At 40.8% G+C, this 19,961-nt stretch overlaps 1 protein-coding gene across 4 annotated transcripts; it reads right to left on the reverse strand.

Moving 5' to 3' along the window:
• Nucleotides 1-11: 11 nt before the first annotated feature.
• ccdc88aa (coiled-coil domain containing 88Aa) lies at nucleotides 12-19,961 on the reverse strand. 4 transcript variants are annotated; one of them, XM_039613068.1, is made up of 29 exons: nucleotides 19,344-19,961; nucleotides 19,172-19,263; nucleotides 17,845-17,950; nucleotides 15,544-15,613; nucleotides 15,165-15,223; nucleotides 14,996-15,079; nucleotides 14,707-14,847; nucleotides 14,367-14,545; nucleotides 13,392-13,473; nucleotides 12,658-12,816; nucleotides 12,335-12,481; nucleotides 12,044-12,188; nucleotides 8,519-9,166; nucleotides 8,220-8,425; nucleotides 7,919-8,113; nucleotides 7,105-7,235; nucleotides 6,857-6,998; nucleotides 6,607-6,780; nucleotides 6,159-6,320; nucleotides 5,742-6,019; nucleotides 5,426-5,569; nucleotides 5,127-5,313; nucleotides 4,792-4,937; nucleotides 4,524-4,616; nucleotides 3,723-3,934; nucleotides 2,982-3,062; nucleotides 2,172-2,414; nucleotides 1,936-2,001; nucleotides 12-1,679 (listed from the first exon to the last, which is right to left on the reverse strand). In XM_039613068.1, exons 1-29 carry the CDS (start codon nucleotides 19,404-19,406, stop codon nucleotides 601-603), a joined length of 5,514 nt encoding a protein of 1,837 aa, XP_039469002.1. In that variant the 5' UTR covers nucleotides 19,407-19,961; the 3' UTR covers nucleotides 12-600. The 4 variants fall into 4 exon arrangements, with proteins under 4 accessions (XP_039469002.1, XP_039469004.1, XP_039469003.1 ...); XM_039613070.1 differs by lacking the exon at nucleotides 2,982-3,062 and having other exon boundaries at nucleotides 2,172-2,378; XM_039613069.1 differs by lacking the exon at nucleotides 2,982-3,062.

A 19,961-nucleotide genomic window follows, 5' to 3' on the forward strand; every position in this document is an offset into this window, starting at 1 on the left:
AAATTTTCACATTTTGCGCAGGTTTCTTTATTTAAGGGAAAATAGCGTTCACGTGGTAGAAGATATACACGTCTTACATATGAACAACACTTCCCACCTCAGATTCAAATACAAAATAAAAGAGACTCTAAAAGCAGTGCATAATAAGTTATAACTCATGTATGAGGAACAGAACATAAATAGAAGTTACAAAAATGAATAGAATATTTTTGGCAAACACGAATATATTTACAAGTATGGCTAAGGTCTGAATGACACACACAAATCTAATTAATTAGAGGTTAAACAGGAGATCTATCTACGCATCACTGAATGAAATTAAACATCATTTGTGCAAAACAATAACCAATGTGTAAATAATACTATAACACTTTTGATCTGCTGCTCAGGTTGATTACTAAAGCAATGTAAAAAAAATATCTGAATGTCTTTTTATTGAACATACTTTTATAAGAGTTATGTACTTAGGTAGCCAGTGTAATACAGTGCAAACATACTGATTGCTTAAAATCCTTGTGTGCTGTGATGAATAATTGCTTCATAGCCACCTGCTTTATGTGAGTGACTAATTGTACAGTGATGTGACAGTGACGGCTGCTTTCATGCAATTGTGAGCTGCTCGTCTTTCCCTTCCAGCCCAGCTGCATGCTCTGAATTTTGCTCATCTGCCATATTAAGAACTGTTTGCGGTGTGTTTTCGACAGATTTTGAGATTTCTCGTGAACAGATTTGATCCAGAGGTGAATTTTGACAGAGGACGGTTCGGTTGGTGTCAAGCCCATCTAGACTAGTTGTGGTGGTAACCACAGAATCACCAAAGATTGTATTGGAAAAGACAGATTTGAAAGTGAATGAGGAGTCAAAAAGTGGCTCCTGCACAGCTGCTGGGTCTCTTGGAGGTTTGACAGGAGGAATGGGCGCAGGCTCACTGCTCTTAATCTCTGGCTCTGGTTGTTGATTCGGGCTTGCTGCTTCTTCCTTAATATTGCTCTCTGAATACTCTGAAACCTGGACAGGGAGCAGGTCAGTCTTGACTATCACCTTGTAGTCACTGCTGACACTGGAGCGTCGGGACGAGCCCTCTGCTGTTGAAATGACACTGCTTGCGCGAGGGAGACTTTTGGGAGACCACGGCCCTTTCAGTCGCCCTTCTTTTCCCATCGGGGAAGAGAAGCAGTTGAGGCAGCCAGACATTGAGGATGACTTGCCCTGAACATACAACACTGTGATTGGTGAACAAGCAGAGGCTTTGGTAGTTTCAGCTTTGCTTGTGCTCAGTTTAGGATTCATCCCACTGAGTCCTGGATTGATTTTGCCCGTACCTCCTGAATCTGATGCACGCCTTGTCATCTTCCCCCTTGACCCTCTTCGAATACTTTTTGTGCCCCTTCTAAGCCAGAAGTCCTGAGGCAGAACAGGATCTCTCTGTTTTGGTTCACATTGGATATCTAAAATCTTACTGTTAGCAGTGGGCATGGTAGAGGCTTTCTCTTTGTGCTGCTGCTTTGTGTGCTGGGGGGTTGAGGCATCACTGGGTGGTTGGTAGGAGGAGGAGGAGGAACGACGTGATGGAGGGTGCTGGACAGGGCTGCTTCCATTTGACCACGGCTCATTCTCCAGGCTTAGGCTGAACTCGACACTGCTCTCACTTTGGGCTCTGCTCTCAGCGCAATTCAGCCCTGAAAAGAGATTACAATGTTTTTTCAGAGCTAAAATTTATATGAAAATGATTTTAAAAAACTTTAAAAAACATCTCTCTGCTCTTTCATCTTGATATGCTAAATGACCAATAGGGAGCAGCAGTTAACAGTTGCTGGCACTAAGGATCAACATAGAGATTAATATGAAACAAGGTCATGATTGCGATTTGATGGATTTAGTCTTAATTCCTGCACGTTTGCTGAATCCTCTAAATGAGTAACCCAAAGGTTTTACCGTGATTTTGCAGCTCATCATTGTCCTCAAGTCCAGATGGCAAATTGCTGTCATTTGAATGCTTATCTGTGGGGCAAAAAATAAAACAATTATTGTGTGAATGACACTTTTCTATGCTTAGGCAAGAACAGTGTTTTCATTTAATTACTCTGCACTTTATTTTACTATATAATCAATTAAAATTAACAAAAGAAAAAACAAAAACAAAACAAACACTGGTTAATGGATGCCTCTACCTGTCACCCAGAGCTCAGAAACATCTGGAACAATGTCAGTGGTGGTGCTGTCGAGATGGACAGATGGCTGAGTGGTGGTATGAGGAAGGGGGAGGATGGACGAGATGGAGTCGGTAAATGATGAGGTCAGTGGGTCTTTACTGCTTTCCTCCACATCAGCTTCTGACTCTTCCAGCTGTACTGAGCTGTCAGGCAAGCAGTTTACCTCTAATGGGGGCGAGGGACAGACTAAGCTACTGAAGGCTTCATTGTTGGATGAAAGAATGGAAGAAGTGGGATGTGGATGACGTAAAGGAACAGAAAGATGAAACGGCCGTGAAGATTATGAGGTTTTTTTTCCAGTAGTGTGGTCACTATATAAACAGATGTAAAGGATGGCGCTTTTACATTATAATCTCAATCTGTTTCCCTCTCACTGCAGCCTGGGATTACAAAGCTACTGCCACAAAAGTCTCTTCCTGCAATGCAGCATTTCTTTGACCTCTGTGGTTCTAATAAAATACCCCACACTGTTCCAAATATAGCCACTCTGTTAGAAAATAAGTTCTGCAGCAGGCTGTATCTGCAAGAACATGCAATATCATAACAAATAACTTTAAATTAGGCTGGTGAAATGAGGTTGCCAATGATGTCCACACTGCTAACACATTACCCAGTTATTCTAGAACTTGGGGACAATGACAAATCAGATATGAGTTAGTGGTATGCTAGCATTAAAAAAAGCATAAAGCACAAAGCTGTTGGAATTACTGAAGTAAGAGAGTAAAAAGGGCAACATGAAGCCAGACAACGGACCACAGTCTTTCTTACATATGGAACGCCGAAACAGGGACTTGACTTTGTCTCTGTCCTTCAGCCGGTTCCTCATACGGGGAAACATTTTCAGAGTGGCTTTTTAAGTGTGACCACATGGGAGACACGCAGAACAGATAGAAGGGAGAGTGTGGATGCCAGCAGAGAGTAAGGGGAAAGAAAGAGAGGGGAGAAGCAGGAAGGGCAAAGACAAGGGGAAAAGAGAGCCGAGGGTGTTGGGAGGAGTGAATAAAAATATAAAGACAAGAGAAAGACAAAGGGGAGAAATACTGAGGATTCCTCAAGAAACTTGACACACCTCATGCACTGGAAAGAATGATGCTTTGAACATGACACACACACAACATATTCTGATTTTTAATATACTAAGTACGCTTCTGTAAGTTTTCCTTCTGAATTACTGATAACTAATTTGTTTACACACTGCCGTTGGTATATGTATAGTTACCAAAATGCACATATAAATGATGTGGAAACAGGTTTAGTTTAAAATACACATATTTATTTAAGTTTTCGCACCTTGATGGAAAATCTTAAGGCAGAAAATGGCTTTTTTGTCAAATTCTGGGAAGATGAGCGTCCATCACATGTAGATGTACATGAACCTGATTTGTCCATCACTTCACTCATGCATCTCTGTATAGTGGCTGTGAATTGGATCTTACATGAACGCACCTGTATTGTCTGCATGTTTCAGCTCTGATGATGATCTTTTGAATTTGAGAAGGAAATACTCACTGCTGTTACGTTGGGGTGAGATGACATCACATGCTGATGTGGAGGCTGAGCCTCCAGAGCCATCTGAGCTGATGAAAGAACTGTTGTCGTGACAGGAGAGCTGAGGCTCAGGAACGCCTGAGTGTGTGGGTGTGGGTGGGCGTTCAGGCCCATGCTCGCGGCTATTGGATTTCATCAGCTTCTTCAGCTTCAAAGTGATCCAGTTCCCACGTCTGTGGAAGAGCAGATAATTCAAGGGAAATAAAATACTCTACGGACATAACACAGAGGATGGTCTGCACAGAAAATGCACTGGGCATCAAGGTGGTTAAGTGTCACCATTTACCCATCGAATTAAGCTTGAAATTCTTGTGATCAGATTAAACATTCAATACCTGAAGTTCATTCAGGAATATCTTAAAGATGTATCCCAACAGAGACCCTCACTCTCAGTGTGCAGGCTTACTTCCAGTTCCAATGGTTTCCAAAAGTTGAACAGGAGGTAGAGCCTTCAGGTATGAGGATCCTCTAATTAGTATAAGTCAAGGCTAAGCGGCTCAGGTGAGCCTGAAGCTAGTTATGCAGCTATAGGCTCAGGCTGCTGAGGGTCTTGCCATGATGCACTGAACATTTCACTTTGCATTATCCTTATGCATTCACATGCCACATGCCAGAAATATGACTACATACAAATGAATCATGTACCCTGCTAAGAAATTGCCTTGATTGATCAAATAACTGTCTATATGAACTGGAATTTATGTAAAAAGTTACAAAACTTGTTTCATCAACATTAACATGAAACTAAAGGTGTCCCCTTACCTGCGAGGAGGCGAGGGCTCATAAAACTTATACTGGTCCATTATCTTTTCCTCCAGCTTCTCTTTCTGCCTCCTCAAATGATTAAGCTTGTCACTAAAAAGAGAGAGAATCTAGGTTAATCATCAATAGAATTTTGGTCTCACTAAAGTGGCATTTTTGATATCCTAATTAGCGATATGCAGGTACCAAACATTGTTAAGTCCATTAGCAAAATACTATAGCATGAAGATTTGATCATGGTAAACTTACTATTGTCCTGTGCACTTACATATACTGGCGTTCTTCAACATGAAAGAGATCTTTGCTCTCCATAGTCTGCTCCAGCAAAGTCCGGTTCTGTAGCATCAGGGTCTCAATCTGGGCGAGCAGGTGGCGGTTCTCTTCCTCGAGGTTGCCCTTCAACTGGCTCAGCAGCTAAGCGTCAGATGAACATGCATGCTTATAAATAAACATCAAAAGCACGCACTGATATGCAATTGTGAAAATAGGTTTGATAGGTTTCAGCCCCTTTGGAATTCTGAATTGGTTAAGCATTTGAAAAAAATGGTTGAAAGTTGTTTTTTAATGCAACCATCAGATTGTTCACAGGATTTGAAAGCATACCTCACACTGATTTGTGAGTTTTGTGCACGTGATGTCAAGCTGCTGATAGTCCTTTTTGAGCTTCGAAAAGTCTGCCTCTAGCCATGTGTGCTCCAGCTTGGCCTCATTCAGCTGGCTCTTGAGCTGCTTGTGATCTGATGTCAGCGCCTCGTTATCGTTAAGAAGCTGGCGGTATGTCTGGTTCAGCCTTAAAAAATTATGCATCATGAGAAAAAATTCCTTTGTTGATATATCCACATATATATACATGCTCTGGAGTGTATTTGTGTGTGTAGGTTTGTGTGCATGCACGTTCTCACCAGTCTTTCTCATCACGGAGCCTGCAGCACTCAGCAGCGGTTGTCCTGTGCTGTTCTTTCTCCAAAGCCATCCTCATCTGCTCCTCCTTGAGGGCTTTTTCCAGGTCTTCTAATTTGCTACGTTGCTGCAACAGGCTGTTGTATCTAAATATTTCCCCAATACAAAAACAAATCCAAACATGAATATGAAGTTCGTGTTTGCGTTAGGTTAGTTGACAGTGCTCAGCTTAAAGATATGAATGATCCTTAAGACAAGTGGTTTAAATGAACTTGTATGCAAAATTTTACCATCGTCCACAGCTCTCTTGTGACCTACCTGTCTTGAAGAGTGCGATGCTCCAGTTCCAGTGTGCGGTGGGCATTTTTCAGACAGCCGTGCTTGCCCATCAGGGCCTCATACTCCATGGCTTGTCGCTCATGCAGAACTGCCAGGCGCTCATGATCTCGTAACAGCTGCTCTTGAGCACCACGCAGCTCTTCACGTTCATGTATAGCACTGTCCCGTTCACTTTCTGCCTTAGACTGCTGCTGCTGCAGCTGAGTGTTTTGGGCCATAAGGGAGGCGCTCTGTGAATTCAGTGTTGACTTTTCCACCTGGAGAAAAACACCAAGGAATTAATGAAACATAAATAGTTTGTGTATGCTGTTTACAAGAGCAGAAGCTTACCAGAGGAAATTACAGAAGCTTTTATGTGAATTCTGTTACAGAGACTAGTGTGTATTGTAATGACACCTGCAGGGTTGCATTGTGTGTCTGCAATGCTGTGTTGTTCTCCTGCAGTGAGGCAGCCTGCCGCTGCAGGGCAAGGACCTGAGCCTGCTGGCTGTCAGACTGACTTTCCAGCTGTTTTAGCTGGGCTTGTAAAGCCTGGCGTTCTGCCTCCAGTGTCGCATTCTGCATAAGAGGGCAGAAAGATATTATGACAAACTGTAGCTTGGTATTAGCTTTAGGATAATTTGTGTGCCATTATCAAAAATAGGGAAGCTCTGTGTACAGGAACCCATGATATAATTTAATATTGTACAGCTTTATGTGTTCTATGTTCCTCTTTATGTGTTTACAGAAATGTAAATGGACTGCTACTTATTTAGACACTTTTCTATTTTAACTGAGCACTCAAAGCACTTTTTACTACGAGTCTCATTCACCCAATCTCTCTCACACACACAATGTCACTTACATTTCTCTCGACTTCAATGAGACGATCTTTTAGCTTCAGCAGTTCTTTGGTAGCTTCCTGACTTTCACGTAGCCATTCACTCATGGCTTTGCCAGTTTCTCTTGGAGGTGTGGAACTTGATGTTGTCCTCTCCTCCTCCTGCCTCTGTTGCAGGGCTTCATAGCTCAGCTTCACCTGTGTGATGGAAGACAGTCATTCACGTGGATCCAGAGAAACTAGCAGGTCTGGAAAGCTTAACTTTACTCCTTACACTCTTTAGTTCCTGGCGCAGCTGCTGATTCAGAGAGGAGGATTCCTGCAGACGGGCCTCCAAAGAAGCCAACTTGTCGTCTTTTATCTGCAGAGACCTTTTCAGAGATGTCTCCAGCTCAGACTCAAGCATTTTGAACCTGCTGTGTATAGAAAATTATTTTGCGTTATAAAACTTTGCATGTGTTAAAACATTCTCTTAAATAGTTATGTGATGGGAACAGAACGCTCCAAAGAGTATGCACAGACCTGTTATCTGGTCTCTCTAGTTCAGCCTGATGTGCACTCTCCTGGTTCAGGACCTTCATTTCCAGCTCATGGGAAAGCCTCTCTAGTTCATTGTCTCTTTGCTGGGTTCTCAGCTTCTCACTAACTAGCTCCTAAAAATAGACAAAGCAGTATTGCTTAATCAGAATCAAAATCAGAATACTTTATTAATCCCTAAGGAAATGATGTAAGGGATGGCAATGTCATTTAGTTGGCTTGAAGTAGTTATATGAAGACTGCCACTAAACGTTAAGGTGCTTAACACATTTATTAGACCACCACTCATAAAAAATAAAGAAAATACAAATATTTTAGAAATCTGTAAAAAGCTTGTGTAAAACAAAAATTATATTGTTATTTATTAGGTAAATAACAATATGAATTCATGTGCTTAAACCCAAATTTGAGCCAGCAAAGTAGACCATTTTTACTGCAAGTAAACAATTAAAATTTGGGAACTTAGTAAAAAACACAATGATGTTCTTTACTATTTTTTCAGTTTTTTTAGTAAAACTGTAAATGTGAAAATTCATGAATAACAACAATATTTTTATTTTAGTGTTAAAATTCATCCGGATAAAGCGGATGAAGATGGATGGATGGATGTTAAAAATTTAATGTTGATATAAAAAGCTTGTGCTTCTGGTGTATTAATGATTACAGAAGCACAAAATAAAATCATTTTAGTAATTACCAGTACTGTTAGGCCAGCTTTGGCATAAACCTTAGATTGGGTGACGGTCTAATAAATGTATTAAACGCTGTAGGTCATGTTATGCATCCAGTCAGTCCTCACTTCTCTGAGGGTTGCCAGGGTTCTCTGGTCGATAGCAGCCTGCTTGGTCAGTTCTCTGTTGTCTCTCTCCAGGCCTTTGACCCTCTCAGCAGTTTCCCTTAATCCCTCCACTTCCTTTACAAGAAAACGCATCTCCCTTTCCAAGCTAGCCATACAGACATTACTGCTGTCTAATTTGGCTTCTTGGATTTCAGCCTGAAATACAGGAAAGTAGAACAGTGGATAAGGTTTCCAAACATTATCTAATGCTAGAAAACTGATATCTTTTATCTTAAAAAAAAAGTAAAAAAAGATTGTCCACCTGTTGCCGGAGTCGTCGATTCTCTTTCTCTAGCTGCCTCTTGTCTCTCTCCAGGGCAGTTGTTTCATGCTCCAGGGTCTGCTTCTCTGTTTCTAACTGCTCCAGGCGTCTTGCAGAGATGCGAAGTTCCTCTAAAGAGGCCTGCAGGCTCTGATTCTCTGCTTCCAGCTCCTCAACCTCTGCCTCTAGACGCTGAACCTTTCGGTCTTAAAGATGGAGAATGACAGAAGAAATAAATTAATCTGGAAGTTTTTTTCTATATAAGTACAAAAACATTACTTATTTTCTATGGGACCTACCAGTGTTGTCAAGTGAAGTTTGTAGATGCTGATTTATTGTGTCCAGAGCCCTGCACTTGGCCTCTAGCCGCTGTGTGTGCTTGCTGGCATAGGAGGAGCGTGTTGGCAGACCTGTGAAGATGCTTTCATGGCGGGGACTGCTGTTCTTTGAGCCAGGCGAGTGATCATGTGACCTCACAAAACAATGGCGCCTATTGTGATTGTTTTCTAAGACTTCCAAATCGGACATCCTTTCTTTGAAATGATCTCCACTGTCTCCATCCTCTAGCTGTCCTTTCTCCTGGATATTACGCTCTGGATTATCTGGGAGATGGTTCACACTCTGGACTTGCTCCAACTCCTCGGTGTCTAGCTGCTGATGGCAGCTTAAATCCCCATTTAGCATCGACTCTGTTACAATACTGAGGGAGACTCCATTAGAGTGATTTTTAGCATTTGAGCAGGAGGTCTGCAACACTGAGGACTCGTCTGTTGACGAGGTACAGTTGTTACTACACATCGCCAGGTAGCTATGTTTGGTTTGTGTGATGTTATTAACAGAAGCTCTGAGCTCCTCTATGGTCTTCAGGAGATGTTTGTTCTCTTTCTCCAGTTTCAGCAATCGACTGCAGGCCCTCTCACTGACTTCCTCACTCAGGGTCTGCTGGCCTTTTGACAAACACACAAACACACAGTTAGTTTGCAAGAAGCTTGAGAGAAACGAATGAAAATAGCTCACTTTTCACATTCTGCAGTGCTGCTATTTACAAAAATATAATTAAAAATAAGTTTGGTATCAGTAGAAGCGCCACTCAAAGGTACAGACATGCCTCTGATTCACTTTTTGTAACAGAGATTCATTTAACAAAGACAATAAAAGTCACATCTTAAGCTTGATTGTTGAGTATTTCAAGTAAATAACATATTTAAGAGATAGCACAATAATGCATGCACACCTTTACGTAACTTATCCTTATCTACTCTCACTGGAAAGTACACTATATTGCCAAAAAGTAGTCACGCATATGAACTTGAATGACACAGCATTCTTAACTCACAGGGTTTAATATGATGCCGGCCCATCCTTTCCTGCAATAACAGCTTCACATTTTTCTGGGAAGCCTTTCCACCAGTTTTAGGTGTGTGTTTATGGAACATTTTGACCATTCATCCAGAAACGCATTTGTGAGGTTGGACATGATGTTGGACGAGAATGCCTGGCTTGTAGTCTCAGGACTCTGTGCAGGCCAGTCAAGTCCTTTCAGGTCAAACCTGGTGATCCATTTCTTTTAGGACTTTGCCTTGTGCACACCAAGACAAAAGAACTGGTAGTTGACTTCAGAAGGAGGAAGTCCGAGCTGCAGCTTGTCAGCATCAACGGAGAGTGCGTGGAAAGGGTCTCCAGTTTCAAGTTTCTGGGTGTGCACATAGACACAGACCTCCAATGGAGCTCTAACACCTCTGCGGTCTTAAAGAAGGCCCAACAGCGTCTCCACTTTCTGAGAATCCTCAGAAAAATGGACCTGAAGAAGGAGCTGCTGACCGTCTTCTACCGCTGCTCCATTGAAAGTGTGCTGACATATTGCATCGGTGTATGGTTCTCCAGCTGCACCACAGCACACAGAAAGGCACTCCAGAGGGTCATCAATATGGCCCAAAAATCATTGGACATCCTCTTCCTCCCTGAAGGACCTGTACAGCACTCGCTGTCTCAAGAGGGCACGCAGCATCCCACGAGACTGTACACACCCAGGACACCGGGTGTTTAAGCTGCTGCCGTCTGGCAGGAGGTTCAGGCTGCTGAGGTCCCGAACAAACAGACTCAAGGACAGCTTTTACAACAGGGCAATAGCCCTAATCAATGCAAATAGCTGACCTGATTGGCTACCTGCCTGGACTTTTTTTAGGGGGAGGTAACAATGTTTAAAACAATAACAATAATAATATTTATATTTATAACAAGGTGCAATAATAATTAATGTGCAATAATAACAGTGTGCAATACACATAACACTTATTCTTCTTTTTTATTTCTAAGTTAATATACTGTGTTGTGTTGTTTGTGTTGCGCTGTGATGTGTCATATCGTGTCGTGTTGTGTTATATGTAGTACCGACGTAGGACAGTTTTTCCAATTTCATTGTACTACTGTACTATGTATGACTGTGCAATGACAATAAAGAATTATCTTATCTTATCTTATCTTATCTTATCTTATCTGAGTGCATTGGGCTATCTCCAAACTGTTCCCATAGGTTAGGAGCATTAAATTGTCCAATATGTCTTGATTCTTTTCACTGGAACTAAGGGGTCTGTCAGGGCCTGGGTCTGTAACCTGACATTTTGAGTTTATTTTGTATTTTTGGTGCCTTATGTTATATTGGAAATATGTAAGTTCTTGTGTTGCTATTATTAGTTAGGATATAGTTGAGTTTATTCTAGTTTGTGCTTTATCTATGTCTCCTGGTTTGAGTCTTTTCCTGTCTTCTGTGTCAGTCTGTCATGTGTTTTTTTGTCTCTGTTTTAAAGTGTCAAGCTTGTGTTATCATGTCTACGTCTCTCCATGTTTCCTGTTTTACTTTGAAAGTCTTGTATTTCCATGTTCAGTGAGTTTAGTTTTGTTTTCCCTGTGGGGTCAGGTTCATTTGTGTTAGCTGTGTTTCCTCGGGTGTTTCTACTTCCCTCATTACCCTTCTGTGTATTTAAGTCCTCTGTCTTCCACTGTTCAGTGTCGGGTTATCTGTTTGTCTTGTATTACGTCACTCTGGGTTTCAGGTTAATTTCATGGTTTCTGATCAGGTGCATGTTCATTGTTTTTTTCACGTTATAGTTCTGCATGCACCTTTTCAGATTCACGTTAATGTTCACAGTTTTCATAGTTAATCTTAGTTTATTCCCAGTTTAGGTTTCAGTTTAGTTTTTTTCCCCAGCTCGCTTTGCCTTGTTTTATGTTCATGTATTTTCAGCCAAATAAATGGCTCGCCTTTTGATATACTGAGTTTACTCTCCTGTGTCTGCTTTTGTGCCCGCACCTCAGACACGCCGGCTACGCAGCCGTGACAGGGTCGAGCCCAAATGAAAAGCAATCCCATGCCATAATCCATCCTCCACCAAACTTTACATTTGGGATAATATAGTCATAATAGTAATGTTCTCCTGGAAAACTACAAAACCTAGATTTATCCATTGGATTGGCAGATGGGGAAGTGTGATGCATCACTCCAGAGAACATGTCTCCAATTCTCTAAGGTCCAGTGGGGGCGTGCTTTATACCGCTGTATCCAATGCTTTGCATTGCACTTGGAGATGTAAGGCTTGGATACAGCTCTTCAACCATGGAAACCCATTCCATGAAGTTCTCTACACACTGTTCTTGAGCTAATCTGGAGACCACATGACGTTTGGAGGTCTGTAGCGACTGACTCTGCGGAAAGTTGGTGACCTCTGCACACTACCTGAATTCAGTGATGGGTAAGTGAATACTTTTGGCAATATATTGTAGATTAACCTAAGCTCTCATTATTCCTTCTTTACACCCACTCTTACCCTGGGAGCTTTCTGTGGTCTTGGAGAGTTGCTCTAACTCCCAGCCTAGGTGCTGGGACTCCTCCATACTCCTCCTCTGTGCCAAACACAAAGCCAAGTTGTCCGTTTGCAATTCCTCAACGCGCCTCCGATCTGCCTCCCTCTCCTTAAGTGAAAACCCAAACTATAAGCGGTGGTATAAGAGCGCTACCTGTCCAGCTGGTGAACAAGCTAGATGAACATTAAAGATGAAATCTAACCTTCCAGATATTTTAAATGATATTTCTGGTAAACTCTGTGGAGATGTCTGACCTGTTCCATGTCATGAACCTGGGCCTTCAACAGCAGATTGTGTTTCTCCAGCTGGTGGATTTTATCTGAGCGTGCCCTCCAGCCTTCCAGCTGATCCTCCAAAACCTCTTTAGTCTCCTGGAGTACCCTATTATCCTCCTTTAGCTCCTGAAACATGAAAAAATAGTTAAATTCACCTTAAATACTAAACCACACCGAAGCCCACACAACCATCATATTTATCTTTATTTGAATCTTTCACTACAATAGTTAATTAAAAGCCTATCGTATGTTTGTAATGTATGTATGTGTGTATGTTATGTATGCATTTATTCTGCCTCAACCTCCACTTTGGCTTTGTAGAACTCCATCTTGTGCAGTTGCTCCCTGTAGCGTCCCACTTCACTCTCCAGCTTGTCCGCCTTGATGGCTCTCTCTCTCAGGGCATCAAGTTCATCACGGTAAGTGCGGGCTGTGCGTGCATCCAGAAGCAACTGGGAATTCTGTTAAAGTTAAGAGAAAGGAATGATTTATAACAAAAAAGTCTTAAGCTTGATATAGCTTTTTATAGTCAGAAATTTCCACCACAAACTCTAAAGTTCATCATCAAACATCAGTTCAACATCAAATAGCTAAAACAGCAGAGAACACTGACTTATTTTAGTTGGAAACATGAATGGTAGATTTGTGTGTTTTTGGTATGATAATGTGTGAACATCCAATCTGTTGTCATGTTATAACTTTATCAGGGAAAGCCAAGCCAATGGCTATAGGAAATTAAATACTCCTTTTATTTTCACTACATATTTAGTTGTTATAAATATATGAACCATGTTAACTAGTGTGACCATCTAAGCCACAAATGCAAATTGAGATTTCCCGGTCAGACAAATCCACAGGGGCTTTAGCTGTACATCTGAGTCAGTGTTCAGAGGTTTAAGTTAGTACTTATTAAACATGGAGCTGCAGCAAAGTACAGCGTTCAATAATCTGCATAAGCTGCAGAGAGGTCAGGAGGTTACTGTTTGTCACCATTAGCTGTGATTTTTTTTTTTAAACGTGTTCTTTGACTTCAGACCTCCTGCTGGATTCTCTTCAGCTCAGCCTCCATGTTCTCCAACTCATGTCTGCAGTCCAGCATTTGTTCACTCTTCTCCTCTCTGGTGTCAGGTGTGGAGCACAGAGAGACATAAAGTTGGGAGGTTAGCATGCACTACATTTTAAACATGAATGGAAAATGTTTAAATAATAAGTAAGCATAACAGAAATATAAGCAATTCTGACAAAATGGTTCAAGCATTAGCTGTTAAGCTCCATTTCTTTCCTTCCCACATGCTGATGAAAAAAACAGTGTGTTCATTTTCTTATATAAAAAAGAATAGTCTAAGGCCATTCAAAAAAATCAGAGCATGGCTTTATGTGACATTGTGTTTCTGAACAGTATGTGAGCCTGATGGGATGGACAGCAATGATGGAACTGAGATCTTGATTGGATCAGCTTTAGCGTGCGTGTGTTCGTGTGTGCAGTATCTGCAGATATGCAGAGCAAATATGGGTCAGTGGTAGTGCATAGGCATTGAACCTGCCAAGCAGGCAGTAATGTGGGCCAAACTCTGCAGGGCATCTCTTATCCTGTACTATCTCTCTCTCTCTCTCTCTGCCTCCTATTTATTCCCTACTGGCAGTTACACAGAGGAAACCTATTTACCAATCAGCACCGTTAGGAGGAACTCTACAATGCTTAACCTAATAATCTTTTAATGTGGGAGAAAAGCAAACACTTTACTCTGCAAACATTTTGGTGACATGAAGGGGACAACAGATAAAATAAATTTGGGCAGAAAAGTGCTACAAAAGTGCCAACTTACTAGAAGCTCTTTTGTATTAGTTTGGCTTTTTTTTTTTTTTTTTTACGTTGATCCAATCTATATAGTAACTTTGATATGAAAATGTTCTGATCTCCAGTTAGTGTAAAATATATCTTAACTTTTTAAGCTCATTTTAGTCAACAAACAAAGAAAACAATTATTTTTTCCACCTATCACATACTTACAGTTCTTGTCTAAGTCGTCTGATCTTTGCCTTGGAGTCAGCCAGTTCCACTGCAAGGTGTTGCTGGGTCCCCACCTGCTGCTGCTGAATTGTAGGAGAGTAGCTGGCAGACTGTGGGCTGGAGGGGCTACTGAGCACACTTACCACACCCTCTTTCTCCTGCATTAGCTCTGCTATAGTCTGCAGATAGGAAGCAGGATTAATACTACAGGTTGAACATTAGTGATGAGTGTGCAATATCTGTGCTCAGTCTAAAATGAAAAGCATCTTAATAAAATAATATCCTTTGTTCCTATAAAAATATGTAGCTAATACTGTTTGTAAATATGAAAATTAAGTACCTCCAGATGGGCATCCCTCTGATCCAGCAGGTGTCGGAGGTGTGTGGTCATGTTCCTTACTACTGCCTCCATCTCATCGGGGTGCAGCTCACTTGACTCCAACCACTGCAGATCCAGCACATTCTCTTGACTGTGAGTCAACTGTTAAACACGGGACATGACAATCAGCGTAGTTGAGGAAAGAATAATACAAAACACAGCAACTTCACAAACCACTGCACAAAAACAAATGATTACCTGTACAAAAGCACTGTAGCATTCAAAGCATACGTCATATAAAGTCAAATACCTCCTGAATATGAGCAGCTATTGCTGCTTTTGTCTCAAAGTCAAGTGTCTGGATTCTCTCAATGTACTCCTCTTTCTTCTCACACTGTAAAAATGCAAAAATGCACACAAATTTGACCCAGAAACTTACCATAAACATGATTCTTAAATATGAATCACTCAGTATTTACCTGGACTGCACATCCCAATAGTAATAGCAAAAGTTTCTTCATTTCATCCAGGCTTTGTTCTATGAGAGTAAAGAAATGGAATTATTGGAAAACAAACCCACTGGATCGAAGTAGGACTGCTGTCATGGATTTAAACTGAACACAGCGCTGGTTGGTGTATTTGGGTCATCACTTGCCGAAGCATTGCCATCAGAAGTTAGAGCAGCTATCAGACTGATAGCGGTGTGCAATTGAATTAAAATGCTATCAGAAGGAGCTGAAAAGAGTCTGTTTCATTTTACAGACTCAAAGGTTTTCATTGTTAACTATTCAGAAATCACTGACCACTGAAAATCAAGCGGTGCATATTGGGAATGTATAATTGTTTTAAAGAGCATACCACAGTAAGGAGTCCTGCCAAGCAGCAACACATTTGGCAAAGGAGTCATGATTAATTGTCTCAGATTATCCTACAAAAGAAGAGACAGAAAAGAGAAGAGAGATGGTTAGAGAAAAAAACACATTTGGGCTAAAGTGAAACAAGGACAAAACACTTCTTGCATTCTAGCCAAAGTGTTTGAATAGATGGAGATGTATGTATGTACAGCACATAGGACCTGCTCAAATACATGTATAGAAACACTGCCAACAAATGGTGAGTGCTCTGAATGGGTAAATGACAGAGGCAGTTTCCCTGGTGCTGTGGTGAAATCCTGTAAAACTGCTTGGTGCAGCCTTGTCCCTGCCTAAGTTTCCCATCATCCTTTCTTTTTGAACCTTATGCGAAAGCTCCTCTATAGAACTGCACTTGTTAGAATTCTGTCTCTTTCATATTGAATCACTGCATCTCCTTAACGTAAGCTTTAGCTCCATTAGGTCAAATCAAACAAAAATACACTTATTCAAACAGCTGCACTATTTGTTTAGCACAAATTATTAAATGACAGCAAGCTAGATGCTATACTCCTGTTGTAATTGTAGACAGCGTCATACATATTAAACATGTTAGCCCTGTAACTTTGAACCATGTTCACACACTGACATTTAGCTGAAAGTTCCAGTTAAACCAGTGGAGCAGTCAAGTCTTTTAACTGATCCTAGAAAATGAAAATAACCAAAAATAGACTGCAACACTTCTAGATGCCCTAGATCTACAGTGCTTTATTAATAATAATTTTAATGCAGAAATAAACATGGCAAGCTGCAGTTTATCTCAAACTGTCTCTGTTTCCATTCACTGGGGACAAACAGCTAAAAATGTGTACAGTTAGGTCCCCAAGACTTTGGATAGTGACACAGTTTGTGTAAATGTTACTGTATAGAGAAGTAGAGTGCAGAGTTTCAGCTTTAACTCGATGAGTTTAATGTAAGTATAGCATTAACTGAACTGCAGCCATTTTTATACATAGTTCCTCATTTTCAAAGTTTCAAAAGTAAGTGGACAAACTGACATAATTTTAAATACTTAAGGATTGTTCTAACATTTGGATAAAAATCATTTACAGCAAGTCTTAAGTCTAGAACCCATGGGGATCACGAAATGCTGTTTCCTCCATGAGGACAGATGCTCTGTCAGACTTTTACTCCTGCCTGCCTTCTGTTGGTTCTCTCCTCCGTCAGTTATGTCCCCAATAACTGAAAAGCCTGTTCTACTGAGTTGAAATAAGACAACTGATTTGGCCATTGAAGAATATCCCACTTCTCTGCCTTGATAAACTCTTGGTTTGCTTTTACAGTGTGTTTGGGTCACTATCTATTTATGCTGTGAAGTGCTGTTCAATCAGTTTTGCAGCATTTAGCTACATCAGAGTAGCGATCATAGCCCAGTATAGATCAGAACGCATCCTTTTTTAAGAATAATTTGTCCACTCTTAAAGTTTCTGACAGATTTATTCTAGTTTTTCAGTCTAAGGATTATCTTCACTTGCATGGACATCCCTTTGGACCTCATTACTGAGCTTGTCAATTGTTCTGTTACTTTTCAGCCTCTAAGATTAGTATAAAAATAGACGATCTGTATAAAATTGAGTGTAATTCCTAAACAATGAATGCATTTTTTTGATTCCTTGAATTAAAGATGAAAGTCTGAACTTCATTGAATGTTGACTCTTTGATTTAAAATGCATTGTGTTGGTGTGCAGAGGTACTATTAATAACATAACTAGCAGACATAACTGTATGTATTCAAAAAGCTAACTACAGTAGAAATACTGCTACTGTGGTTTCATTTGTGTGGTAACAAACAAAAAACTATTTCTTCCTTGAGATAATCTACGCAACTTCATTGTCCTGTTCTCTGTGAAATCGCTTCTCTGGTGATTCTGACTGATTTCATGGGTTAAATTGTGCTTAATTACTCTGACACAGACAGAAAATCCAAGATTTTAACACCACTGGTGTCTGCCCATGAATCTTGAAACTTCATACGTCAGTCTAAAGCTCTGTCTGTGGCTCTGACTGCAGCTTTACTCTGGCTCTGGCTGTGCTCTAATGCCGTTCCCGTGCCGATTACACAGATGTTCACATGACTGAAATTTAGGCCATGCATCTTAAGAAGAACTAGTTGATCTGCTAGGGTACAAGTGCTACTAAGTCATCCAGTATGTTGAAGTTAAAGTAAACCCAGACTATATTATAATCTGATGTTAAGGGAGATTGAAAGCTTAGCTCCAGCTGTATCTCTAAAAAAATGGGAACTCACCAGGTAAAATGTCTTGATCTGCTGCACGAGGAAGTTCAGGTTCTGGATCCTCTGACTTGGATCCTTGCTCATTTTCTTTGCACCCTGAGACGCAGCTGAAGGATTTCTGAAAATGTAACATAAAAGTGTTTTACTTGACAATACTGCCATTTTCAAACCAACCAACAAGCAGTCAAACATTAACATGTTTAGAGAAGAAGAAGCTGCAACTGATAGAAATCTTGACTCGGAAACATTCACAAGATCCCTATTCATTCCCAACTTTAGCCTGGGTGACATCATTCCTTCCTGCCAACAAACTGGAGTTTTGTTTTGTTGTGTTTCTAAAGCTTGATGTTGTTATAGGTTGTTATAGAGCTAAGATTTCATTACTGAGAAAGTAATAGATTTATATACGCTGATAAAAAGAAGGCGGAAAAAGAGTCAGACATAATTAATGAAACAGACACAAATATAATGCTGAGCTGCCGAGTCTCCCTCTGTGTGCTGTTTGTCCTGTTGCTGTACTCTTTCTCCCTCCCATCTGTGTCCCAATGGCACTAAACACCAGGCCCTAATCCCAGAGGGTCTTCCCAATCCAGGAGATTATCCCGCCTCTTCCCCTCCCTTCAGTGCAACTTTTTTTTTCATGTAAAACTGGTTATTGTGACCCTGGGGAGATAAGTGGGGTGAATGGATACTATAGATTTGCAATGGCTAAAGAGCATTATCCACAAGTGCACTCGATCATAGTTTTTTTCCTCTTTCTTTGGAGTGCTTCAGTTTTAGTTAGGAGTCATCTATCAATCTCTGAAGTGTCATTTAACTTGCACATGAAAGCTTAACACACTGGCAATGTTTGGTAGTGTTTGCTAAGGACGAGGGTAATTCCCTCAGAACATAAGGCAAAACTATCATAATCTCTTAAGTAGCATCTTGCCAGTATTGATGAGGTCTCTCATGTTTTGGTTAATCTCTTGCCTTCAGTCTGGTCTGTCTCAAGCTGTACATCTCTGGGTAACTTTTATGCTAATTCTAACATTTATGTCAGACACCCGAACCTGTCAGTAATGAGGAAGTCTGCTGCTGGCTACAAAGATCCCCTTTATTACTGCAGAGTAACAAAGCTGGTACTGTTGATCCCTGGATAAGAATGTTAGCAGATGCTTCATACAGTATCAGTGGATGCTACACCATGAAGCAAGAGGATCAGAAATCAGTAAAAAAAAAAAAAAAAAGATTCTTTATTGACCACAGCCAGCCAAAAAATCTGAATTTATCTTGACACAACTTAGATTGAAAATCTGATAAATGAACAAGAGGCTGAAACTGGGATGAAATTACTTACATTTGAGTCATTATGTCGTTTAGAAAGACTCCATCCAGCAGTTCAGAAAAATCCAAGTGCATGCCCCCATCATTTGGCACGAATGTCCTCACCTAAACAGCAAAGAGAATATGGGATTTGAGGTCGATATCACAGTATCTGTGAGGAGACCTGAGCATTGTACATCACTTACCCAAGTGACAAGTGGGCTCAGCATGAACTGATCCAGACAGGGCAGAAAAACTCCACTCTCCATCGTTAGCTAGGCTTTGAGTGACTGGTCTCAATAGAACATCCAAGTTGATTTAATCAAGAAAAAAACTGATAGCACGTAGCACGAAATACATCTTTTAAATGAAGTGATCCAATTGTCTATTCAGGTCGTCCCGTCCATCTCCTTTCGAGAAGAATTCCCTCTGACACTGCGCTTTGAATTGTCTATGCTTTCGCTCACAAACTCGTAAAATCTCGCGGTTTAAATATCGATAAGTGAACGTTTAAACATGTGCGGATTTTGTCCCGGAACAGCACACACGGACATACATCCTCTCTGGTCCTCTGCTGCAAAGGCATCTGCTGTCAATCCTCCTCCTCCTCCTCCCCCCTGCTCTCTGCTCGTCGCACTGAAAGAGTTGGCACTGCTGTATTAGGGATGTTTAAAGGAGCAAAGAAGTTTGAAAAAGTGGCATTTCAGCCAAATAGAAATATCACCTCCCTGATATAATTTAACTCTAGAAAATAAAAAAATATTTCCCCTTGGGTTCATATTTTGAAGTTACTGCAGCAGAAACGCCGAAATAGCTTTGCCTTT

The sequence above is a fragment of the Oreochromis aureus genome, linkage group 6 (genome assembly GCF_013358895.1).
Source record: "Oreochromis aureus strain Israel breed Guangdong linkage group 6, ZZ_aureus, whole genome shotgun sequence".
NCBI lineage: Eukaryota > Metazoa > Chordata > Actinopteri > Cichliformes > Cichlidae > Oreochromis > Oreochromis aureus.